At 43.3% G+C, this 26,165-nt stretch overlaps 1 protein-coding gene across 1 annotated transcript; it reads left to right on the forward strand.

Moving 5' to 3' along the window:
• The first annotated feature begins 5,323 nt into the window (after positions 1-5,323).
• Positions 5,324-26,037, forward strand: SYNM (synemin). Its single transcript, XM_033070725.1, has 4 exons — positions 5,324-6,196; positions 11,425-11,549; positions 17,216-17,286; positions 18,799-26,037. The coding sequence occupies exons 1-4, from the start codon at positions 5,411-5,413 to the stop codon at positions 22,425-22,427; spliced, it is 4,611 nt and encodes a 1,536-aa protein (XP_032926616.1). The 5' UTR covers positions 5,324-5,410; the 3' UTR covers positions 22,428-26,037.
• The last annotated feature ends 128 nt before the right edge of the window (positions 26,038-26,165 follow it).

Consider the following 26,165-nt stretch of genomic DNA (forward strand, 5'->3'; position numbering starts at 1 on the left):
CAGGAGGGGTTGGAGTTCCAAGGAGAGTGAATGGGAGACCCAAAAGAGGGGGCAGGCTGGATGGAGTGGTCTTGAAGAAGACCAGAAAACCAAGAAGAAGTGGGAGGGGCACAGAGGTGTCCTCCAAGAAAGCTCCAAGTGCCATCTTTTCCCAACGACTCCTGTGTTGCAGCAAGGAATATCTGTCATCCAGGCTTAAACTGGGGGATATTAATCAGAAAAAAAAAAAGGAAAAAACCCAAATGATGTAAGAATGAATCTCAACTCCCACCTCCAACATCCAAAACCAGTAAAGGAGAGCATCCCATTAGATCAGGACCCAGCACCAACCACGAGGCTGCTCAGCCCCGGGGACATCAAACAAACCCGGAGAGGTGATTCTGATGGCATTTATGGGCCTCTCGGCTATCGGGAGGAACAATCTCCTCGTAAAAGCCCAGTGAAACCCTGTAGCAACACCCTGCGATAACCACATGAAAGGCGGGTCCTGCCCCGTGGCTTTTGTCGCGACAGCGCGGAATGTCGCACGCAGCCCAGGTTGTGTCCCCGCTCCTCCCTGGGCTGCTCCTGCAGAAAACAGGGTATCCAAGCAGGAGGAACAAAGCTATTTATATCCTAAAGTGTTCTTTTACGCTTGGGAGCTGAGACTGTAGCCTCGGCATCAAAGATAACTTCATAATAGCCTTTTAGTGGAAATAACCCTTATTTACAAGAAAGTTCTGTCGCTAGGCTGAGATGTAAAACAGGAGCAGTAGATATTACTCATAATGCACTGGAAGAGTTTATTCCATACATGGCCTTTTAAAAAGCTTCTAAAAGCAGCAATTTCAGGTTGGAAATCATGGAGAAAATCTTGGACCTATTGAAGAAGCACAAGCAATTTCCTTACCTGTGTTATGAGGAACATCTTAGCTTATGAAAGCCCAGCAGATTTTTTAAATCTAATTTATTTTTTATCATTTATTCCATTTTGATTACCTGGACAGTGCAGCAGATTGGTGTCTTTTCTGCTCCTGGATAATTTAACTGTACTGTTAAGAACACTGAAGAAACTACATGTTCTTTCAATTTCTTAAGAATAAAATAAAGTAACCCACAACAAATGCAGTGAAACCAAATGGCCTTTATCTACAGCCCCAAACTAGTGATATTAATTCTCTATGTCCTCCCCATGACTTTTCTAAAGTGACCAAAACTGGGGCAGTTAAATTATCTTGTGCTGTTCCTTCAAGAAGGGAAATGCTGTCCAGAGACAAGAAGTATAAATACCATAGATGGAGTAAGTTATTGCAACACCACCATCATTTTATCTCTGTGGTATTAGCCATCTTTGCTCCTTTCCTCTTTCCTTGCGTTCAAGTACAAGAGCAGAATTTTGTATTAAAAAAAAATTAGATTCTGTTTTAGTTTAATTAGCACAGGAATGAACCCAGGACACAGGGAATGAAGTTGCCAACAGTTAAGTAGCAGATATACCACACAGGAGATACCTCACATCCAACCAAATGTGCCACATAATACACTTTTTAAAAAGTATCTAAGGCGTATATTTTTATTATTTTTGCACTACTGCAGCCAGGTTCTCAAGTTAAGAAAACAAGGAAATACTAAAATCTGTGTGGTTTGGTTGGAGAGTGTTTGCAACTTCAGACAAGGAGCAAAAGTTATGTAAAGGGCCGGGCACAAAGTTCTCCTGAGTAAAACACACCATCTAGAGGTGGCCACAGCTTCTGCAAGTGCTCCTCAGCAAAATGCAGGCAGAAGTGATTAAACTGCTCAGAAGGAAAATCACCTTGATAGAGGCAACAAAGTGCCTTAATCACAACCTCTGCATTCTTTGCAATTAATATTTCCGAGGGAGTTTCTAAAAAAAGGCCCTTCTGCACCAAGTCAAATAAGGCTCCTGTTTTCAAAGGCTTTTCAAAAAGAGAACCAGGTCACTTCTTGTGCCTGGAACATCTGAAGGTCACAGGAGGATGTGCTTTGCTCTGGGGGCTGTGGCAGGTAGGGAGGTACAAATGACTCTGCTGACACGCTCCTGCTTTCAGCTTATAGCTCTGCAAAGATTTATCCAAAGGGGGGAAAATATGATAGGATGGCACATAGGGAATTGATCTTCCTAAAAGAAAGAATAAATCCATAAACTGTGAAACTCCCAGTGAAGCCAGGAAGGACGGTGTAGGTGCTGCAGGGACTGTGGGAGTGGCAAAGCATTCTCCTGGTCTGGAAGCAGAGAGGAGCCTCAGTTCCAGCCCATGGAGAATCATTCCCTGACCCAGCGACATTTTAGCCAGTTTTTGAGGGTCTCCAGGCTTTGTAGAGCCCCAGAAAGGGGATGCAGAGAGCTGAAAATGGGGACATACCTGATATTCATTTAACAGGAAATGGCTGGTGTTTGCTTTATGTTCTCTCTTACAAAGCAGGGTGGCCATGAAAGCCAAAAGGTGAGGATGGGAAATACTGTACTTCACACTCCCACCCACCACAGGAGGATATTCCTCCACTGATCTAATTGCAGGAACTGCCTGTAAACAAAAACCTGTTTTGAAACTCTTATATAAATAGCAATCCCAACATCTTGCACCATTTTAATGAACCCTGTTTTCTTCGCGTCAACCCATCTCAGGAACGTCGGAATCAGAACATTTCCCCAGTGACAGCTTCATCCTTTAAACTCTGCAGATGAGAGAGCACGCGGAACAGGCTGTGCTGAGGCAGGATTAAGAGTTACCAGGGTGACACTTTGTAGTTTGGAGGATGCTGACAAGGAGCCTCACAAAAGCATAAGACCTTCGCTGGAGCTGAAGCGACACAGAGACCCAATTTACCTCAGCTGTCACTGAAGTGGCAAAAGAAGATTGTAAATTCACCCTCTCCAGCTCTTTGATTCTCTTACTTGTGCATTACAGCTGAATTCCTAGGGGCAGGATGTGGCAGCAGGATTCACCTTGGGAACAGGGATGCTCCATGCCTCCACCTTGGAAGTGCTGAAGGTCTTCAGTTTCCCTTCTATCAAGGTTTCCAACATGTTTCTTCCCACAGAGAAGGAGAAATAACTGTGGTAGCAAAAGCCTTTAGCAGTTTTTAGTTTGCCCACCGTTGGTTGACTACATCAGGTTTCTTTCCCTTCTTCTGCAGGTGCAAATTAATTCATTAAAATTTTCAGGAAGAAGGACTCCAGTTATTCACTAGGCATTTCAGGTGCCCACATATTTGCACCAATCAGGTGATTCTTGATGCTCCACTGAGTGCTGGAAACCCAAACACAAAACTTCAAGATCTGTCTCAGATATGACTTGCTCAATTTTTGCCCCTTTAAGCATTCCCTGCCCTAGCCCACAAATTCCTTGCTGAATTGCAGATCCAGGCCCAGCATTAGCAGGCACCATATATAGCCAATGGAAAAGTAGATCCCCCAGCCTGGAAAGCTGTCCCACATCTACAGAGATTTACTTATGGCGTTTTTTCAAGAAACCAGAGATTTTTCATAAAAGCAGAGATTCAGCATCTACCATTTTCAATGATGAAATAATAAAAATGTATGAACACCGCTGCAGCAGGAAAGCAGTCAATTTGTCAGTAAGAGATGACAAGGTTGGACGTTTGGCTGGACATCCACAGTGGGCCCTTGGGAGCTTGTTTAGTCCGGCCGGTGCCGCTCTGTGTGGACCTCAGTGTCACCCGGGGTTTTTAGGACAACAGTGACATCAGAGGGAGAAAAATCCTCGTAAACCACAGGAAGGTACCTCTTCCCAGAAGCATAGTGGTTTCCTTCATAAAAGAACAGCAGGTGTTAGAGTGTCACCGAGGGACTTGCTTCGACCACAAAGCCAAGAAAACGCAAGTGCCTTTAGTAAATCTCGGCTTCTCAGTGACCTCTGAGGGAGCAAATCTGCCAAGGCTAAATTGGCTGACTTTTAGGCCAAAGCCAACGATTTATCTGTGTTGGTTAGGCTCAAATCCTGGAGGCTTTATTGAGATTAGAAGAAAACTTACTCAGCAGAGAGCAAAGCAGCAGCCAAAATTTGGCCTTTCTGAGGGCAGGGAGGTGTAGTGCTGTGGGAAGGCTTTGGGAAGGGTGAGACAGGGCAGCAAAGTGCCCAGAGCAGGTCAGGGTGGTACATCTGTGCCCTGAGCCCAGCTCTGTGGGGCTTGTGCCAAACTCCAGTCCTTTCCATGCAAGAGCTTTGCTTGGGAGGGGTCTCAAGGAGCAAACACAGAAGTGGGAGCTGTGCTGCCTTATGTGAAACAGCAAATTCTGCAAAACTCCCAGTGCTGCAGCACTGGCTGAAATATAAATGTGTGTGTGTCAGGGAGGGAGAGGGAGAGAAGAATGCCTGGGGAGATGAGAAAGGCTGAAATGAGTCACTCCTCGTCTTTTTTGTCTAATTTGGTAGATAATGCAGGGTGTGATGCTTCACTGCCTCCTCGCTGAGTTCCAGGCAGTCAATGAAAGGATCCAGCTGGATCCAGCCCTTATATGGAGCAAAACGAGGCCGGGAGCAGCGGGCACAGGGACACGCAGGCTGCAGGCGCTCGGCCCTGAGGTGAGATGTTCTTCTGCTGGGCAAAGGTTTATGGTTGTGACACGGGGTCAGAACTGGAGGAGTTCCACTGCAATGTAGTGTTGTGAAGTGGTAGTTCATACAAACACAAGCCCAGCCACAGCAGGTGATGGCAAACAGAGTAAACCCAGAAATCCCTCGTGGGGAGTGAAGCACCCGGGGCTGTGCTGGGGGTGCAGGATGAGCCCCAAAAGCGCAGTCCCAGCCAGGAGGATAATTCCAAGGAAGGGGGATCAGAACAGCAATGCAGGAGCCCCTAAGCAGGGCTGGGCTCCTGACTAAACAGGGCTTTCTTCTCCGAGCAGCATTTGGCTCCGTGAGCTTGACATTGCTTCCCAAGCCTGGCCTCGCTCCCTGAACGGGACTCAGCTCCCTGAGCTCGACGTTGCTTCCGGAGCCCGGCTTTGCTCCCTTAGAAGGGCTCTGCTCTCTGAAGGGGGTTTTGCTCTCTGAAGGGGGCTTTGCTCTCTGAAGGGGGCGTTGCTCCCCTAGCGGGAGTTGGCTCCTTAAGCCGGGCTCTGCTCCCCGAGCGGGATTCAGCTCCTTAGGCCGGGTTTGGCGCTCTGAGCCGAGCTCAGATTCCCGTGCGGGAATTTGGCGGGAGCCGCCAGCGGCCCGGCAGGGGGCGCCGCGGGGCCACGGGGCGGGGCTGGGGGCGGGGCCGCACGGAGGGGGCGGGGCTGAGGGGGCGGGATCGCACTGAGGGGCGGGGCCGTGTTTGGGGCGGGGCCGCGCGGAGGGGCGGGGCCTGTCCCGGGGCCGCGCACTCCCCGCAGCGCCCGCTGTAGCCGCGCAGCTCCCTCAGCCCCGGGACCACCGCGTCCCGACCCCGCGTCCCCGACAAGATGTGGCGGCGCTGGGAAGCGGGATGGGACGAGAAGAGGGAGCTGCAGGAGCTCAACTCCCGCCTGCGGGTCTTCGTGACCCGCGTGCGGGAGCTGGAGGAGGAGAACCGCCTTCTGGCGCGGGAGCTGGCGGAGCTGCGGGAGCAGGAGCTGATCGGGCTCCAGGTGCCCGAGCAGGAGCTGGCCTGGCTGCGGATGCAGCTGGAGGAGCTGAGCCGGGCGAAGCTGGAGGCGGAGCTGGAGCGGGACGGGCTGCGGCGGGAGCTGGAGGAGCTGCGGGCGCTGGGCGCGGAGGTGCTGGGGATGCGGCGGCGCCTGGAGCCCGAGCTGGCCGGGCAGCGGGCGCTGCTGGAGCGGCTGCGGGGCGAGTGCGTGGCCCTGGAGGAGCTGCTGCTGGAGCTGCAGGCCGAGCACGGGCACATGGCGGAGCGGCAGCGGCGGGAGGCGGTGGAGATGCGGGAGCTGCGGCTGAACCTGGCCGCCTTGCCGCCCCCCTTGGCCGGGCTGAGCCTGGAGGAGCTGGAGGAGACCTACGAGATGCTGCTCAACCAGAGCTGCCGGGAGACGCTGCTGCGCTACCAGGAGCAGATCCAGGTGCTGCAGGAGCAGGAGGCGCAGCGCAACCGGGAGAACGTGGAGCTGCTGCGGGAGGAGAGCCGGCAGTGCCGGCAGCACCTGGAGGATCTGCACCGCCAGGGCCAGGAGCTGTGCGCGCTGCGGGAGCGGCTGGAGCAGGAGATGCTGGCCCTGCAGGACCGCCACGGCGCCGAGCTGGAGGAGTACCAGGTGGGTGCCACATGGTCCCGGGACTGTCCCGCTTCCATCCTGCCCCCCACGCCTGTTTTGGGGCTCCCCGACACTCCTTCTGCCACTCGCCTTTTCCCTTCACGTGAGCCCGAGTTCCCCATCCCTGCTCCTGGCTCTGCTCCGGGAGCTGCTAAAACCCCTGGGGCTCGCTGTGGTGCAGGGCTTGCCCACCCCAGCCCCCCGGGTTTTCCCCAGGTGCAAGGGGAGCTGCCCCAGCAGGAGCCTTTTGTGCTGAGCCCTCCTCTGTGTGGGGCTGGGAGTCCCTCGGAGCCCCCCGAGGGTTTGGGTGTGATCAAAGGGAGTCAGTGACCCTGAGGACATCGCCCTGGTGACAGGTGCTCCCTTCCCAACCTGCCCTGGGCAAGTGCCCAAGAGCAGGGAGCACACGGGCTTGCCAGGGCTCTGGCAGGGCTGGACACGGAGCGAGCCCCGTGGGACACGGCCTTGAGGGTGGCCTGTCCCAATCAGAGAAATAATCTGAAATTTCTTCCTGTTCTACACCCATTCCAGTGTGCCTTGGGAAAAACTTGTGGTCCCCAGCGCAGCTAAGAAAACTTTTGAGTGGTGTAAAGGCGAGAAGATGCTGGAGGTGGATGTTGGTGCTGTCCAGCTTGGTTACAGCATCTGCAGCTGAGGATTTGTTTGCTGTCAGGATGATGTTTGGTGTGATGTGCCATCCCCCTGTGCGTGGGAAGGGATCAGCTCCTGCCGGAACAGCGGAGCATCCGCTCATCCAGCTCGGGCTGGACAGCACATATTAGATCATGCAGCCCATCGATCCCTTTCCTGAGGGCAGCATTCCTTCTGTTCACTGTTAGAGCCTTTATTAACACCCTGCTGGAGCTCGGTGTGTGCCTGAAGCCCGTGTGCTTTGTCCAGCTTTGTGTCCAGCAGCCCTGGTAGATTATGGAGATGTTGGCAGCTGGGAAGGGACTGGGACCTGTTGCTGTGTGTGTCTGGTTTTTGTACTCTGCTGGATTGTTTGGAAGTTGCATAGTTTGCAGATGCTGTGAACTGAGACAGATTAGGTATGTAAGAAGTAATTGGAAAGGCTCTTAACTTTTAAATATTTTTTTTTCCATTTTTGACAGGACAGTTCATTCTCAGTCACATATGTAAACATTCCCAAAGCTGTAGAAGATGACATATGTAAATCCTTTATTAATTAAATCTATCCAACAAAAAAACAAGTGAAAATGTAACGAAGAAAGAAACCTCTTCTCTTTTTCCATTTTATATTTAAAGTTTCTTAGGTTTCCAAAACATGGCCTTCTTGCTATTTGTATTTTTTAGGGGTTTATAATGAAAGTCAGCATTATTCAAACTGAAAACCTCTAAATATGAACTAAAGAGAGCATTTTGTGTAGCTCATTGTCCATGCTACAAGTTTTTCTTCTAAAGCCAGTGAGAATATCTTGTATTTAACATTTCAGCTCAGCAAGGTGTTTTTAAACCAGTTATTTGGTTGTATTTTTAAAGAATTTTCTTCAGAAGAGCAACTGGAGAAATGTGTTGTAGATGACAGCAATTTATTGCTGAAGTCAAATAACCAAAATCAATGGATGCCCTTGAATGGTCCTGATGCAATGCTCCAAAATGGATTGGTATTTTACACCAACGTCACAGACTTCTCTTTTACCCTCATGAACATTTGGCCTCTTTAGATTTTACAGAAAAAATAGTTTCAGATCTTAGTAATACAAGAAGACAAAAGTGTGTTGAAAGTATCTGACCATTTTCACCAGAAATTAAATATTGTTTAGATGTATATTCAAATTTATCATAAGGTCTATTAATTCTGAATGGTCGTATGTTTTGGTTTTAATGAGAAAGGCCTTTTTGCAGTTGCCAGTCTCCTGAGAAATAAAATCTTTTGCTCACATCCAGGAAGAAAAATTACAGAATGTGTAGGAGCAACTGTTTCTGGTTTCATTCTTGGGATCAAAGCTTTTTTTTTCTCTCACTCATTTCTTTTGCTGGTTGAAATATATTCAGCATGGGTTTTAAACTACTGTTTAAAGAGCATCAATTCCATGCTTATTTATTGTAGAGTGTCATGTCGAAATGATATGTATGTACAGATTAAAGTCAAGTTATGATTGTTCATTGCAGCTGCAATGGCAATTAGATTTATTCATATTTTCCATATATCATCCAGTTGCCTTATATGTTCATCTTTGCCTCCTGAACTGCCCTTAACACTGCTGAAAGCTTCAGTGAGGATAAATAGAAATAAGTATTTGGAGTTTTAATGTAGCTGAACCAGGCAGGCAGTAAATCATACACTGGAAAATTTTCACTGGTCCTGAGTGCTAAAGGGATGAACTCAGTAGGTCTCTTACTTCCATAATTTTAGCTGTATGCCATGAGAATACTGATGCAAAAACTCCTGGTGGTTTGAAAACCCTGAATTATTTGGGTGTAAAACCCTCCATGGCCCATCCTGCTGCTCTGAAATTAGGCAGATATTTTTCACTGATGAGAGTGGGTTTAGGATCAGTTCCTGTGTCAGCGTTGTGAGCTCGAGAGAAGGAGAAAACATCTTGTCAGATGCACATTTAATGTCGATTTGTCATGTGCCTTTTTCTGTGTACCAGTTTTGAGCCAGCCAAGTGCAGTGTGAGTTCCTCCCCTGCTGAGCCACTGAATGAGCTCTGGGATCAGTAAATAGTACCAGATGGAAAGGGCTGGGGCCTGGAATCCTCTGTTCCCTCTGTAGGTACAGCTTCAACAACCCAAGGAAATTCTTTCCCCCCTACTGCCCTTCTAAAATTTCCCAGTGCTGCCTGGAAAGGAACATAGGAAGGGTGAGAAAACAGTTTCTATTCCATTCCTTAGGCCTAGCAGGACATCACTGGGATTTGGGGGCTGTGATTGATGTGGCTGGGAAGCAGATCTTTCCAAGAGAGTCCTGTGTGAAGAAAACACAAGATCTGCCAAGTAGAGGTTACCTTTTGCAAAATGGGTTTGTTGGCTCCCAGTCTCCTGAGCTTTGATGGATTCTGTGCTTTTTGGCGTGCTTGGAGACAGGACTTGAGACCAGTTGTCTTCTGCTTTATGTTTGAGCATCAGTGATGGAGGGCTGGGTGACTGGCTGTCTGCCATCCAGTCTATAGAGTGTCTGCTCCCACTGGAATTAATTCCTTTGGAACTACTGCACAGCTGGCTGAGTTATGTGGCCCCTTATGGTAATCATTAACTCCAGCTCTTGGATCCCCAGTGCTCTCCAAACCCAGTGGGTAGAATCCAGGAGACTTTTCAAACCCAGGTTAGGGAACTTGGGGGTGAGGGACTGAAGCTCCTGTGATTTTAGATAGGTTTGAACAGCCCCTGTCTTTCAGAGCTCCCCACACTCTGTAGTCCAGTGTAGAAATTTCCTGTGTGGATTTTTCTGGGAGTGCAGCATTTTAAAGCTCTTTTTAAGGCATGCATGCACTTGTATAGGTTATTCTGTGTTTAATTGTGGGGGCAAGGAACATCTGAAAAATTTAACTTTTGTATCAGAGCTCTTAGGGATTAGTTTTCTCCTGCATCTTTTGCTGACTCCTGGTTCTGTTGCACCCTGGCCATTCTTTTCCTTTTAAAAGCAGGACCTTGTACTTTTCTTCCCTTTCCACCTCAGATTTTCCATTGTTTGTGCTGTTCTTGGACAGGATTGTTACCTCAGAGCTTCTAGAAGTCTTCATGGCCATGGGATGGTGCCTCAGCTGGGGTCTGCAGGAGGCTGTTGGGGGGTTTGTGGTGCTCTTTCAGATATGCACATATGATTTGTCTTATGCCATAAAAAGGGAATTTTAAGTACACTGAAGACTGTAGGCCAGGATTGTCACATCAAGGGAAACATCAGTGTAATCATTTAGCAAGAGCTGCAGAGGCAACTGGAGAAAGAGATTAATGTGTTATATAGAGAACTGTACCCACATGTATAGGCAAATATAGGCAGCTCCCTTCATAGAACTTTCTTTTTAGTTTTACCCAAAAAACCCCTGAACTATTAATGTTTAACATGCCAGCACTTCATATTCTTAGTTCTTACTTCTGCCTAGCACATCATGCTGGCATTAACAGCAGAGTCCCCTGCTGTAATTTCATTTTTATGCTATTGTTCATACTGTGATACTGGAGCACTTGCTGCCTGTAAGTGATATATTTTGAATTTTTTTGAAACTAAACCATCAGTGCCTTGATTTTTTGATTGCAAAGCAGTTGTCAGGATGAAATCTAAAATATACTGTCGTGAATTCCTGTTCAGTGTTGTATATGTGTGTGAGGTTTTGCTCTGTAATTGACATTTCAGAGTTCCTGCATAGTGCAGAATGACATGAACAAAACAGAATTGGGCCTTTGTTGATATTTAATTTCTGTCTTCCCAGCTCCCAGAACAAAGTGAAATCTATAGCATATTAGTTAGCAAGGCTAGATTTGGTACAAATATATATAAATGACAATTCACCCTACATGTGAGAGGTAACACCAGTGACTAAAGCACTTTCTGTTTTTTTTTCTTGCTTCTGTCATTTAGTGTAAATATATACTACCTTATATATTTAGTTGTGTTATATAAGGTCATACATAGTTATTGAGATGAAAATGAGGAATATTTTATCCATCTTCTGAGCAGCAGTTAGGACAGAGCTGGGTGGACCTCAAAGCAGGTATCCAAATACTGTAGAAAACTTGAAGGAATCACTGGAGGTTCATTTTTTACCTTGTGGGCAGTGTGGGTATCTTCAGATGCTCAAATTCCAAAACTTGTTTGAGCCCACACATCTGTGGAACTGAAAACACTGATAAGATTCTCATGGCAAAGCAATTGTGAAATTTCTGATCTCAAGTGTGATTTAAGCATGTCTTAAAATGACCAGATGACTCACATGTAAGTCTTGTAAAGAAGTGTATTTTCCTTGCTATGTGTGCTTAATGACTTTTGTTCAGGACATCTGAATGGGTTTTAATGTAGTATTTAGTATTTAAATTTAGTAGGGCATAATATGAATTTAGCATAAAACTTGCTTCAGGAACAATGTATTTCATCTTGTATGTGGAGGGGGGTCATAGAGCTGATTTCTTCTGGTTTCTGAAGCTATGGAACATTGATGTATTTTTGTATCAGTTTTTTTTTTAATTAAAAATTTTCTATTTTAAGGCATTCAAGTACACAGACTTTTATGTTCTTTCAAAACTAAAAATAATTTGTTTCTGTTCAGAGAATAATTGATGCCCTAGAAGAAGAAAAGCAGCTCCTGACCATGTCAATCACAGATTACCTGAGGGACTACCAAGAGCTCCTGCAGGTGAAAGCAGGCCTCATCCTTGAAATTGAAACCTACAGGTAAGATTTGTGGTCACACTTTATTGTCTAGATAGAGGATAATTTAAATCCCTTTTTATGGGTATAGGAGCCCCATTCATCCTCTTTCCAGCATTTAAAATATAAACAGTGAATTTGGGAGTCTCAGGGCTCTGAAGCCAATATAATCCATAGGAATCCTATTAACTTGGTACAAATACAGTGATATGTAAGAAACCTTCTTAGTCCTGGTCAAGTGGATATCAGATTGATGGGAATTTTTGGGGCAATATTTGGTTACAAGCTGAGGAGACAATATCCCTAAATTGCAATCAATAAAACTTGAGGTTATGTCATTGCCATCCACTTACATGGCACATTTAATTGTTTAAATTTGTTGATTAGTGACCACCTCTGCTGCACTGATGTAGGCAGTGAGTTCCCCATCCTTGTTGCAGTTGTAGGATAGCAGGAAGAAAACAGAAAAGTCTGTTTGGTTAAGTCCTGGCTTTCTCCATCCTTTTTTGTTATGAAAACATATTCAGATCAAGTGTGAGATAAGAGCAAACAACATCTCTGCTAATGAATCTTCAGGACTGTACCTCTCTCTCACCACTCAGTAGTTGTGGGGTTGAAAAGCCAGAGTAGTTCTCTTGTTTGGAGAGTCATCATGTACATGGCACAAAACTGATTTGGAATGAAAAAAATCCTAAATAACCCAAAACTGATGTGCTGGAGGAATATCCTTCCTTCTTGTAAAGATGATGTATTTTCTCCTACAAATAGCACAGTATTTTCAACAAATTTCATTGAGATACTGATCTTCAAATACAGAGGTGGGCAATTCTTATTGAACAAAGGGATAATTTGCAAAAATTTTAATGTCAGGCTACTTCTGTATTCTTTTAAAAAGACTGTCATTACCTTGTCTGCATGGGGTGCATTATTAATATTCAACCTGTGTAAATAGACAGGATATTTCCAGTTAAATATAATATATTCTTCTGTGTCCTACAGCATTAATGCTGTGTCCTGAGTGTGAGCCAGTAAGTCTGGATAAAGATAGCACCAGCTGAATTATGGGTGAGGTGTGTAGACTAAAGTGTGTGAACTGTCAATCTACTGATGCATATGAAATCTAATTTCAGTTGCACAACTGCAAATATGAGAAACTTGAAATAATTTCTGAGCAGCTTGATAAAGAGTAGTGAGCAGAGAATGTCTGTCTTCATGAAAGAGCACCAACAGTCTGTTCAAGATGCCTTGAGAATGTCTGCAAGGAGGCACAGACCAAGGCTGGTTTCTGGATAAGATAAAATTTGTTGGTGGAGTGGGATCCCTGTGATCCTTGGAAAGCCAGTAGTGTCTGGAGCATTACTGTGGAAGTGGTAGCCAACTGTGATCCTTATCTCTGTGTGTTAATTCTGTTAACTTTGCTAAAAAACATGATTCTTCTGAATGTAGTCCCAGCTCTGTTGTTGACTTTCACTGCTGTCCTTAAACTTTCTCCCTTGGTTTATTCATCTGCAAAACAGGATTATCACTGTCACAATAACAGAATTATCAGAGTTGTTTTGATGATTAGTATTCATCCAGAACTAGGAATGATAATGCCCAGATATTCAGTTGTTTGAAAACCTTGTAAACCCATGAAATTCTGGAACTTCTCCAGAGTTGTGTCACTGATTATCTGAGGATTATTGGTTTGTCTAAGGATTCTTTGCCCTGGTCAATGAGAGCAAAACAATTCAGCATCACCTGCAGTGTTTGTTGTCCAGTTAAGAAGCTCCTTAGTCTGTAGGGTTTCTTCATCTGATGGATGTGAATGCAACTTGTGTTGCATCACTGGTGACCTTGGCAAGGCAGATGTCAGTGGAAAAGTTAACATCTGCCCACTAAAGATGATCTAAAGATGAAAACAAGAGAATGGGCCTTGCTACAGAGAAAAAACATGCAAATGCCAGCAAACAGAATTCTTCTAAGATATCAGCTGAAAGTGAAAAGTTTTCAGCTGAAAGCTGAAACGTGATTGTTTTGTGTTTTTATGTTTATGCAGTTTTACCTATTCCTCTCTTTGTTTTTTTCTCCCTTTATTCAAGAAAATAGTTCCTTTGTTTTTGTGTCTCTCTCTCAACCCTGCTGTGGGAGGGGACCCAGTCAGTAAGGTTGAATAGGAGAATTCTGGACAGCTCACTCATGTACTTTTCAAGTCCTATTCTTCTCCCAAGTCTTTTTACCTACCAAAAAAAAAAAGAAAAAAAAAAGGGCATGTGAATGCAGCTTCAGTTGGTTTTCACAGTGGGTGCTGGCATATACCCTTGCTTATGCATGCTGGAAACACAAGACACCTCTTCACACTCAATCCAGCATCCTGAACTTCCCATGGAGAGGTTCCCACAAAAGCCCTGGCATTTCCTTTCCTCCTGGCCTTGTAGGTTAAGGGTGTGGTACTGGTCTTGGAGCCTTCTTTGTGCCTCCCACCCTGTGTTTTCTCTGTTTTACAATTTCTACAGTTCTGTTTCAAGGTCAGTTCTTTCCATTAGTCACCATTGCTCCTGGGGTGGGAAGAAGGATCATTGTTACAAGGAACTCCCTTCCTTGAGGTCCAAGTGTGTTTCCTCTCTGACTCTGCTCACCCTTCCTGCTCTGGGAGCTCAGATTCACTCAGGAACTGGAATATGTGTCATATGTGGCTTTGTGAAGTTACACCTCATGGGAATCTTCTTTCCTACACCCTCTTCTCACTGTTGAAGTAAATATTTATCAAGTGTCTCACGGTTTTGTTCTATGTCCTTAGAACCCTTCAGAACTGCAGCTACTTAACTGTGCTTAGGTTTTATTTCCTGGAAGAAGTGGTCACCCTGTAAAACTCCTGGTTTTAAAAGGAGATAGAAAACCTGCCTAGAATCAGACTTACTCTCAGGCCTTTCTCCTTAGCTGGCAGAAACTTCTCTTCACATGGCAGAGGCTGCCCAGAGCCTGTACCAATAGATTCAGGAGGCTTTCTGTCCTCTCTAAAATATGTTGTTGAAGGTTAAAACATTTCACTTTGAAATTCCAGTGTCATGCATTCTGTTCAGGTTACCACCCTGTATTCTGAATCACCAAGGGCTGTACAACTTTTTTTTTTTTTTATTTCCATGGTCATTGTTAGGCTCTCTGAACACACTTGCTAGGTGAATTTTCCACTTGTGTTCCTCCATCAACATTTCTGGCCCTTTCCATGCCTTCCTCTCACAAAATCATCACCAGCCATAGGATCCTCTGAGCTACTCTCCACAGCTTTTCCAGTCTCGTTACTCCCCGTTCATAACTTGTACCATCCAATAGATCCTAGTCCTGGATGGGTTTTATTTGGAGAACACACTGAGTGTTTTCAACACCTGGGGAATTTAACATGCAGTTACCATGTGTTCTTCATACTCCTCATCCTCCCATCCTGTGAGAGAAAAAGGATGTGGAATGGCCTTGACACCCCTTCCTGGAGAGATGGGGTTTTTTGTAACCCCTTAGCAAATACCCAGGTTCTAAAGAGGTTGAATTTTTACATCCTGCTGGCCAAGTGCCCATCTGAGATTTTGGTTTTCTATGGTTTAAACGAGTCTCATTACTGTCCTGAGTGACCATAATAAAATTTGCACTACATCCTTTTGTTCCCTCTCCCCACCCAACCACTTTATCTCCTTGTCCTGCTTTCATGGACTGGTTGTTCTTCTTGTCATCCAACACAGGGTGAAGTGCCTGTCCCTGCTAACTTTAGATAAATGACATTAATAATGAGATGAGCTAACGGTGCAGTTGGATTATTTTCTGGTAACTCTTAATTTAAGTGTTAACAAAATGGGAGTTTATGTCATTTGGGACCTGATTTCCAAGAAATAGGTGTCATGGTTATTTTTTTAGAAGAGTGCTGCTTGGGGCAATGTTTCTTTTATTATTACTACAAGTGCTTAGAAGTTCATACAGTTGAAATTAATTCTTCAGGCAGTTTAAGTTTAAAAGCAACCCTTACCACCAATTATTAGGAAAGGCAGAGGAATGGAGAAGCAAAATGAGTTGCATAAGCTCAAGCTATGGTCAAGCTGAAAACACAACCTGAGTTTGCTGGCTCAGTACAGTACACTGCCCTTTCTCGTGCCAGGTTAGTAAGCCAAGCTCAGTTTAACATTTTCTTGGTTTTTTGATAAGCATGAGGTCATACATATTATGAAGTGTCCAGTAAAACACTGATTCTCTGTCCAGTTTTACAGAGGTTTCAGGAAGCTTTGCCTTTCACTTTCAGTAGTAATACTTCAGATCCAGTTTTTCTGTTGGCTGCTGCCCTTTGCCATATACAGTTACCTCCTGGAACTTATTTTTAGTGACTTCATAGGTTGCTGCAGCAACTGAACAACTGTTGTTTTAACAGCAGCCAGAAATCCTTAGTCAAAGTCCCCACATTCCTGCTTTCCTTCGTCATGGTTAACACTTTCACTGCCAGCTCTGGATGTGTTTCTGCAGTGTCACCACCAGCCTCTCTGGCATTTCTGTCAGAGCAATTTGTTTGGCACTCACTGGATTCATCAGATCAGATGTTTGTTCTTGGGAACATTATATGTGTGATATAATTCCTATAAAGCTTCTGTCAACATGGAGAAAGATAAATTGCTTTTTTCAACTCACAAAATAGAAGGAAAGATGCCTATCCAAGCCTGTTTTAGATAGTTCTAACCTGGCTTTTCTTCTGGATCTAGACAAACCCATCAAGACAAAGAAAACCTTGCTAATGTTATTTTGCTGATGCCAAAGTGATCAGTCATGGGAAGTCTGAAATACACAGGTGATGCATAAATGTCCAGCAGAGGTGTTTGTACCCCAATCCTAAATGGCTTTCAGCTCTGCCCCAGAGAGTCAGGAGCTTGGCTATCACAATCCTCCAGCTTTACTCTTGCCAGCTTTGATGTGGCAGCTGTGTCTTATCAGTGCAGAACATCTGGCATTCCCAAACCCGGAAAGCAAGGCTGTAACTGCCTGGTAGAATCAACATAAACCCACCCAAGTCACTGCCTGTGCTGACTGTGACAGTGCCTTGCACAGGGAAAGAACCTGATGTGGCATTTCCAGACTGCTGCACCAGCATTTCCTGGAAGTGTGGGAGCTGTTGGAGTGTCACTGCCAAAAAGGAGGAGGGCTGAGGAACAGGGACAGAGATGTCAGGAAAGGAAACAAAGCAGATTCTGTCACAGAGAATTTTCCTCCTCTTTTTTTGTGAAATGTGTTGAACCTGTTTCCAATGGAATAGGAATTAAGAAAAGTTAATGTAATAACTGTTTAACAATTTAACAATTGTTTCCTCCAGCACTGTGTTTGACAGTAGAAGTTATACTTTCCTTCATTTTTCATTTGCAAAGGATAGAACTTGCAAGTCCTGCTGTAACAGTTCCCTTATATCACACTGCAACACCACCTTTACTACTCTTTACAAACAGGAGGGTTGCTGCAATTTTTTTTTTTTTCATTTTTGCCTTTTCTTTATAAAACATTTTGCCCAGAGAAGCTGTGACTGCTCCATCCCTGTTCCAAGCCAGGTTGGATGGGGCTTGGAGCAATCTGGTCTAGTGGAATGTGGCAACTACAGGATAATTGTTTCAATTTCTAGGACTTAAAAATGTAAAATATTATGCTTATTATTCCCTGTATTTTAATGAAATGCCCTTTGTGTTTTGCAGAGCTTTGTTAGAAGGGGAGAGCAAGCCGTGGATTATATGGAGAGAAGAGCTTGCAGGGAAATTGTCTCAAGGTAAAATATTAATATTAAAAAATTAATTTTGAATGAAATTAAGTATAACTGGAAGTTATTATGTTATAGTGGTCCTGAAGTATGTTTTTATGGGTGTGTTGCAAAGTGAATATTGAATTTGTTTTGAGTGTTAGTATTTTAAATCAACATACTGCTCTTCTATATGAGATACCTTATAAAGTCATGGCTTGAGTGGAGAGCGTAGGGAGTGATATTTCATAGCTCTAAGGAACTTCTGGATGCCCATAGGTCTTAAAAGAGTTTTGAAATATAAAGAAAGAGGAGCTTAACAGAACATGTAGTTAAAACCATGAAGTTCATAATCCTGAGGCATTGTGAGTGTTAAAAAGTTCACGTGGGTTTAAGGAGATATTTTAGCAGAGTAATGAAAGACAAGTCAAAGACTTACTAAACATAAAGATACCATTTCTATCTTAGGAGCTGCAAATCTCTGGAGGCTGTGAGAGTATGCAAGGGAAGTATCACTATTTACTTACCCTGTTCTTAAACTCTTCCCTGTGTATCTACTCTTGGTACCTGCAATCAGATTTTAGATGAGATGGACCTTCACTGTGACTGCTGTGACCACTGTAATAACAGAATTATCTGGATAATGCTCATGAGTTTAACAGTGTGGGGTCGTTACTGTAGTCCCAGAAGACATTTGAAGGCTGTGTGTGTAGCAGGAAATTCAACAGGCTCAGACCTAGGCTGAAATGCTCACACAGATGTGTCTGTGCTGTTAAATTGTGAGCACTGTGCCTGGATCTGGACAGCACAGTTTGGATCTGGACTAGCCAGTACTTCTGCAGACAGTGCTCAGGCATATTCACAGAATTGGGAAGGAATTACAGAAATAATACAGGAGACACTACCAAAGGTCAGAGGAGATGTGGTGGTTTTTCAGGAGTGAGAGATGTGAGTGGTGCATTACTGGTTGGTCTTACCTGTCAGATATTCCTGGCACATTGTATTAATTTCTATAGATAGAGCCCAAAAGGTTCTTTATTTCTCTCCCTTGTTGTGCTTTATTGTGTGGCTATGAAGGGTTGTATCTGTGTTTGCAGTTTCTAGTATGTGGTGGCAGGTGTGCCATTAAATGTCAATAGGAGCTAAGAAACTTCAGGCCACTTAGGCTAATGAAGCAAAAAGCCCAGCCTATGATATTAGCATACATGATTTAATGAGAAGTTGTAAATGAACATTGGTAGAAATACAGAAAGTGTAATTCCTCAGTAAATGTCACAATACCCAATAGTGCACAACAGGTAAAATTAGCAAGATCTTGCAGCTTGAGCAAAAGCTTTGCTTTCAGCTTTAATGTAATTTATGCATAGACTTAATTAACAGGCAAAACCTACAGGAATGCCTTTACAAAGCTCCACTGAAAATGAAGATGTTATTTCTTACAAAAAACATAGTGCATGTTTGCTTAGTTCCTGCCCTCTTTTTGATGGTATTTTAGATAAAAACCATTATTTTAATGCTTGGTTGCCTGTGCTCTCTTTGCAGATATTATAAACACTTCATATAACTACACTGATATTTACTCTACTTATCAAGAAAGAAATAGAAATAAAGCTTCACCAGCTCCCAGGATCACTGACACGAGGCACAGAATGCCAGTGACAAATCTGAGCAGTTCTGCACATTACTCAGCTTACTCCACACAGGCTGGATCACACACAACAACGGGGGGAAGAACTTTTGGAAGGGACTTGCTTGGTTCAACGTATCGCCCTTCAACAACTGTGACAAAGGATGAAAAGATTGTAACAGACCACAAAGAACTAAGAGCATTTACTCCAGACTACAGTAGCTGGAGAAGCACTGAAATGCAGCAAAAGAGGATTCCAGAAAGAAAGAAAACCGAAGTTACAACTTCATCCACAGTGTCTTTTTCAAAAGAATCAGCACATGCTGCAAGATCAGACAAGGACCACAAGCCTGATGCTGAAAATACAAGAACTAAGCCAGGCTTCACTAGATTTCCAGCTTATGAGCTGATTACCAATGCAAAACCATCTACATATGAAGAAACTATAATTGAAACTCGGACCACACTGACAGACAAAAGAGGAGGCAGTAAACCAACTGATGAGAAGACATCTCTGCTGAAAGAAAAAGATAAGCTGGAGAAACAAACAAAGGATGAGAAAAAGAAAACAGATGAGAAATCTTTTATAGAAGAAAGTGTTGATTTTGGGAGGAAGACTGAGCAGAAAAAATATACCCGTGAGAAGGTTAGCCAGAGGGTAACAGGGAGTGACATTTCTACTGCTAGAGCTTTGAAAAGTGAATCTATCAAAAAAGATGCAACTGTGACCTCAGAATCAAGAAGCAAAGATGTCATTGAGGTACCAATCAGTATTGAAAGGCCTGCTCATGACAAAGGACCTCAGAGAAATAAAGAAATAAGGGTACATGGTGTTAAAACTTCTATGGGAAGAGAAACAGATGACCACGTAAGCGAGTCTGCTGAAACTCGCCAAGTGAGGATTTCAGAAGCAGAGTCCAGTCTGGAAGGTCAAGAGCAAATTAAGGATGGAAGCCATAAAATGGGAACTCTGCCAACTGAAAACATAGCAGAGAATATTGTTTCTGACATTCTTAAAAGTTTCACACAGTCTTCTAGTTTACAGATGTCAACAGACACCAAAGTGACCTATTTTGATAAGAAAGAGCAAGAAGATGAAGGGAAAATAAAGACTGAGTTCACAGTGCAGTCTCAACTTCAAGGAGACATAGATATATCTGATAAGGGTCACTTAGGGCATCTGTCAAACCAGGATGTTAGAAAAGTGATTCGAGAGGGCGTTGAGGGAACTCCTTCCAAAGAGGAGATAGAAGATATTGTCCATCACGGCCTGAAAGCAAGCGAGAGCGAAAAGAACGTGTCTGTGAATGTGGAGATTGTAGAGGAGCCACTGGATTACACCACCGATGATTTTTCAACGCCTTTCCAAGTAGAAGAAGTGGAGGATTCGTTCCCTGAGAGGGAGAGGCGTTATGGTGAAGAGGAACAAAGCATCACCTTCACGTATGAAGATGTCAAAAAGAAGAAACCGCGCCACGAGAGCTTCACTCGCGTGGAGGAAGTAACCGAGGAAGATGACTCACCTATTGAACAGAAATATTTTGTATCTGTTCCTGATGATCATCCTGTTATTAATGAAAAAGATGACTCAGTATATGGGCAAATTCATATTGAAGAAGAATCGACTATTAAGTATTCTTGGCAAGATGAGTTTTTGCAAGGCACACAAAGTAAGAGAGAGGAAGGTGTGAGCTCCCCAGAAGAAACCTATAAAGTGGTGGGGGAGGAAGCAAGTGCCCATATTTTAAAAGAACATCCTGATGGTGAAAGTTCCCATGTTGAATCCATTGTCATTGAAAAAGAAATTAAAATTCCCCATGAATTCCAGACTTCGATAAAAGGGCTTTTGTCCAAGGAAACGAAGGACCCTAAACATCAACTGAAGGAGGCTTTGGAGCAGCTGGAGGGCAGTCTCCCAGAAAGTGTGAAAGAGGAACTCTCTGCATTAACAAAAGACAGCAAAGTGGATGCTAGTAACTTGGCATTTGATATCAAAAAAGTTGATAGTAAGGAGGAGGGGGGCTCAGTGACAATTGTTGCTGAAGTCAATCTGTCCCAGACCCTTGATACTGATGAATTTGACATAGATCAGCTTGGTAAAGTAATCACAAGCGAGAAGGAGAAGGCAACAATTCACTCCCTGAAGGAAGAGAGTTTGGATAGGAGCAACATAGATGTTTCTTCCCCCAGTGACAAATACACTCCTTTTGCTGACCAGGAGATCTACAGCTCATCCACGACGAGGCGGAGCGGTGGCAGTGGCTATCACACCACTGAAAGGGTTGTTTATGATGGTTCTGTTTCAGAAACTGCAGATTATGGAGAGGCCTCTCACTCATCACAATCAGCTGAGGAGACCAAAACCCAGAGGCGTGTCAAGGTCAGCCCAGCAGAAGTCCAGAGGTTTGAGCAGGTCCTGTATGAAGGGCCTGGCTCTGAAACGCTGGAGCTCAGTGCTGCAGAAGATGTTGTTCAGAGGGACGGGCCGTCAGAATTCAGCCAGTCTGTGAGGCACTTCAAGCTGGGCCCCAAGGAAATCCAAACCACAGAACAAGTCATTTACACAGGCCCTATTACTACAGTTGTAGAAGAGATGGATTCTGGAAATCTTTCTCAGAAGGTTTCCACAGACTTCAGCAGGGCCACCAGACGTGTCACAGTAGGATCAAGGCAAGTGACTGAAGAAGTCTCTTTTGCAGGGTCGGGTTCAGACTCTCTGGCTCTCAATAGCTCAGATGGCTTTTCCCAGGCTGAAGGGGCTGTGGATGTCAGCAGGTCCATGAGGCACTTCAGGCTGGGCCCAAAAGAGGTTCATACTGAGCACGTTGTCTTTGAAGGACCCATCTCTGGTAAAGTGGAGGTCAGCAGCTCGAGGGATTTCTCACAGGCAGAAAGTTCAGTCAGACAAATCCAGATGGGTCCCCAGGGCTTTATGACAGCTGAAGAGATCATCTACCAGGGGCCTGTCTCCCAGCATGCAGAAATCACTGAACTGGAAGACCAGACCCTTTCAGGAGGCTCAAGAGCTTTCAGGCACGTTAAAATAAGTCCTGCAGGAACTCACACTGAGGAAATAATCTTTTCAGGACCCATTGCTGGAGTGGTGGAAGATCTTTCCCAAATAGCAGAGTCATCTGAGAGCAGCAGCTCTGTGAAACATATTAAAGTAGGCTCCAAGGAAACAGCTTACACTTTCCAGATGGATGTTTCCAATCTGGGTGGAATATCTACAGTGAAGAGTGGAGAACAGCAAGTGGCAATGCTGGTGTCCAGCAAGCAAGAGTCTTCTTCTGGTCAGCCACAGGTCATCGTTGAAAGCAACCAGCTTGCAGGAAGTGAAAGCACAAGAAGTGGCCACGTTCTCTCCAGTTTTTCCCAAGATCAGAGTGGAAAGGTGGTGGAACAGTCATTTTATGATCAAACTGTGCACCTGCAAAGAACAGTCGACCAAAGGTCAGATGCTTCTGAAGAGAAGAAAGTCGCTTTTGTCTACCTGGACCATGAGGAGGAAGATGATGAGGATAATGATGGACAGTGGTTCTGAAAGGACTCTGTGATGAAGCCTACGTAGCAATTTGTTTATACGTATTTTTTATTATCCTTTTTTTTAAAGAGAAAAAAAGGGATGGGGAAACACTCAATGGTGGACTGAGAAGTATTGAATTTAAGCCTCTATTCAGCACATTTTATTTTCTTGGAAATTTTATTTTTGGGAGAGATCTTGCTATTAATATTGTTTTCCTCAGAGTTCTGTGTCTAATATTTTCAGATTTTTCCACCCATAGAAACAGGAATTTGCTACTGGGGAATTCAAAGGATTCTATTTTTTTGTTTGTTTTATAGCACATCACTATTAAATGTGTGCTTGAATAGGACTTTTCAAATTATTTTTTTCTTAATACTGTATTGTACTTGGTTACTACAATATTACTATGCAATTCTATTTAAATCTCAAGCTACTAACCACAAATTTAACAATATGAGAATGAGTGGTAGTAGCTGATTTTCAGTTCCATTTCTGTGTATTTATATGCAATACCTAATGAATACATTATAAGAGACAGTTATTACAGCTATAAAATTAAATATGATCCTGTAGGATCAAACTAAGCATAGCAAGGATTGACAAAAGTGACATTATATGTATAACTTGAATGAAATGCAAAAAAAGAAAGAGATAACACTGAGGTAAGAATTTCTCACAGCATTCCAGGTGAGAAATAGTGAATTTTATGGTTAGACAGTAGTTTATTTAATATCTCTAAAAAGAAAACAAATTTAAAACTAGACTGGATAGTGTTCCCACTGAGGTAAGGAGAACTCCTTACAGGTTCAGTGGCTGTGTACATTAGTAACCTCAACTTATTTTGCAGTTTATGGGTTACCTGATACTAGGTATTGCTAAAGGTAAGTGTGAAGTGTCAAACATGATTACATAGTGCCTAATTTCCTAACACAGTGAAATTAGCTGATATGTGTCCTGTTAAAAGGAAACTTTTCCAATGACATTGATGACACTTATGATCATTGTGTGTCAGCTCATTCCCAGATAATCCTTTGTTTACAAACAAGATGTCCCTTTCAATCACTGCAAACCCAACCTGAGATTTGAATTTTTCTTCCTTTTTTTTTCCTTCTGAATGTAACATGTGCCTCAGGCCAAAGTTGCCTTCTACTTAAATTGTTTGCAAATAAGCTAATTTCTCTTGGATTGCACATTGGTTGAATGAAGGACATAATTTCACTTTATAATTCAGTGACTTTATAAGTTCAGCTTGGAAGCCAGCACAGCTCCACTGGCTGGGCTGAGCTGGGCAGTGCTGGCAGGAGCAAAAATAGCAGCCAAAATATTGTCACTGGGGTAAGAAATACCATACTGGGCACGTATGGAAGTAACAAACAGAGGTGAGAAGCTGCTGTTTCTGCACACACACACTCACAAACACAAGCACACCCTCACTCACCTCTGCAGAGCAGACACACACCTGGCTCTGGGTGCCTGAGCAGCACCAGCCCGGGTGCTGCTGACTCCCAGATTTTTTTCCTGTGGTTGTGTAAGCCTGGTTTTGTGTGTGCTGATCCATATTAGAATCCAGTTAGACTATCTTAGTCTGGCATGACTAGTCACTTTTCAGATTCCTTACTATTAACAGAAGTAGATTTCTCAAAGCTGACTGCTGCTTTACACTTTGAAAGTAAATGCAAAGCTGAGAAGCTCCGTGCTGACTGACATATCCTGCTCTTTCAGATGTAGGACAGTTTAATCCATGTGTGCCTTAGTTACTAAGTTTGAAACTGTACAAAGCTATTAATGTTCCAAAGATTAACTCATGAGGTTTGTCTGCACTGCAAAATTTTCTGAATGTTTTCCTCGTTTTGTCTGGAATCATTTGTTGAAATTAGAAGTTCCACCAACAGCTGGAAAATAAATACAAAACTGAGTTGTGTAGAAGCACTAAAGACATGTAATCTAAGCTTATTTATACTGTTCACTGTGTAATAGATAATATTTTTTCAAAATTATTCCTATATGCTCAGAAAAGGTCTTGTGCTTCCATTTATAAATAGGATGTTAATTATTGTACTATTTCTAATCTCATCCTATACTTTTGTTTCCTTAGTTGACTGTATGATTTTAAAGGTGGCAACATCTCTGTGTTTAATGATCATGTACAAGTGAGAATTTTCCAGCTGGATGCCATACTGCCAGTAATCAGATTCTGTACTTCAAGTATCAAATAACTGCATGAAGGAAGAAGTCAGGTCTGTAGTAAGCAACAGAGGTAAAAATAATGAGTGTAAGTTTTCTTGAAGTTTTGTTCAAGACTTACCATTCTCTGTGAAACAGATACAAGAATATCTGCAGAAAATATATTTAGCAACCAACAAAAACTACTTACAATGTCAAGCCCATTTATTGATATATTATGGAATCTTTGACAGAGGTGCTCCTTAGGAACAGTGATGCCGAAACTGTTCTGTTTAATCTTCACCTGCTAAGAGGATTATGATGTCAGGTGAGGGAATAAACCAGTGAGGAGCAAGTGACTTATAAAATGTAGGTGCCCTTAGCACTGAAGGATTAAGAAAAAAGATTGAAAATCAGTATTGTTTCCACTGAGGCAACAACAGCTCTTCAGAAATTCCTTTGCACATCACTGTCAGATGCAGTAGGTTACACCAAGATACATTTCTGTTTTGATAGTCTGGAGGAAAAATCTGTTCAGTGTGCTTTATTTCTATTTAAGAGCAGGATTTTAATCAAGTATTGGGAAGCTGGGTTATTATAGAGAACTGGAAATGTGCATTAGTGTGATGTTAAAAAGACTTTAACATTTCAGGCACAGTTCCTTTGCATGAAGAAAATGCTGTGAAAATGAAGTTGCCTCACATATAAAGGTTTAAGTGTTAAAAAGGTTTTAATATAAGCAACCCATTTTCCACTTAGTTCTCATTAACCTGAGACATCAAGACACAATGATAACCTTTGGATAATTCTACCTTCAGCCAACAAAGTGTATTTAGGTGGACAGTCACACCCTGCAGACCCTGTGGCTGCATGTGCAGAACTGGGGCTGTAGGTGCATTAATTACTAATGAGAGCAAACATAACCTACTCCCTGGTGTACTAACTCACCCAAGATCACTCACTGCATAAGAATTATATCCTGTGGCTGAGCAGATTGGTGACACACCTGCAGTCAGCATGCACTTCTGAAGCTTACTCATATTACGCTTTTCATTAAGTAGAAATAAAAACTTTACCGCTGTGTTTGGATTCAACGAAACGCTTTTCAAATATAATTAGTATTTTAGGGAGGGTAAAACCTATGTACTATGCTGATATAGATCAGAAGTGGGGCACTGTTTATTCAAATGTGTAAACCACTGGTCTAGGAAGCAAATAGAGCATAGAACATAAAGAAAGATGGGTGAGATAGTGAGAGCTCTGTGCTGGCTGATGTTTGTGAACAGCAGGTGTTTCAAAAGACGGTCAGAATGTTGAACCTGGGTTTGTTGATGTCAGCTGTGTGAAACTTTGCAGGCAGCTTATGTTCTGGTCATTTGCAATGAAACTGCGTTTTTTTTTGTGGTGGTATAAGCTTTGTGATTTTACACTTTTTCACTCTTGAGTATTAAACAATGAAAATCAATGCAGATGTTTCTCTTTTCTTCCTGTCTGATGTCCCAAGAAAAAGAACTTAATATCTGTAAATACCTTGCTGTCAGGCTGGGTTAATTTTGGTTCAAAGAATGAACCTAATTTTTCATTCCAGCAAAG

This window comes from Catharus ustulatus, chromosome 12 (genome assembly GCF_009819885.2).
Source record: "Catharus ustulatus isolate bCatUst1 chromosome 12, bCatUst1.pri.v2, whole genome shotgun sequence".
Lineage (NCBI taxonomy): Eukaryota > Metazoa > Chordata > Aves > Passeriformes > Turdidae > Catharus > Catharus ustulatus.

Excerpts from the sequence above, each read along its gene's own strand:
- SYNM (XM_033070725.1), top strand. The coding sequence starts at position 5,411 with ATGTGGCGGCGCTGGGAAGCGGGATGGGACGAGAAGAGGGAGCTGCAG. Across the intron at positions 6,197-11,424 it reads CCGAGCTGGAGGAGTACCAG|AGAATAATTGATGCCCTAGA; the intron begins GTGGGTGCCACA and ends GTTTCTGTTCAG. Across the intron at positions 17,287-18,798 it reads TGCAGGGAAATTGTCTCAAG|ATATTATAAACACTTCATAT; the intron begins GTAAAATATTAA and ends CTCTCTTTGCAG.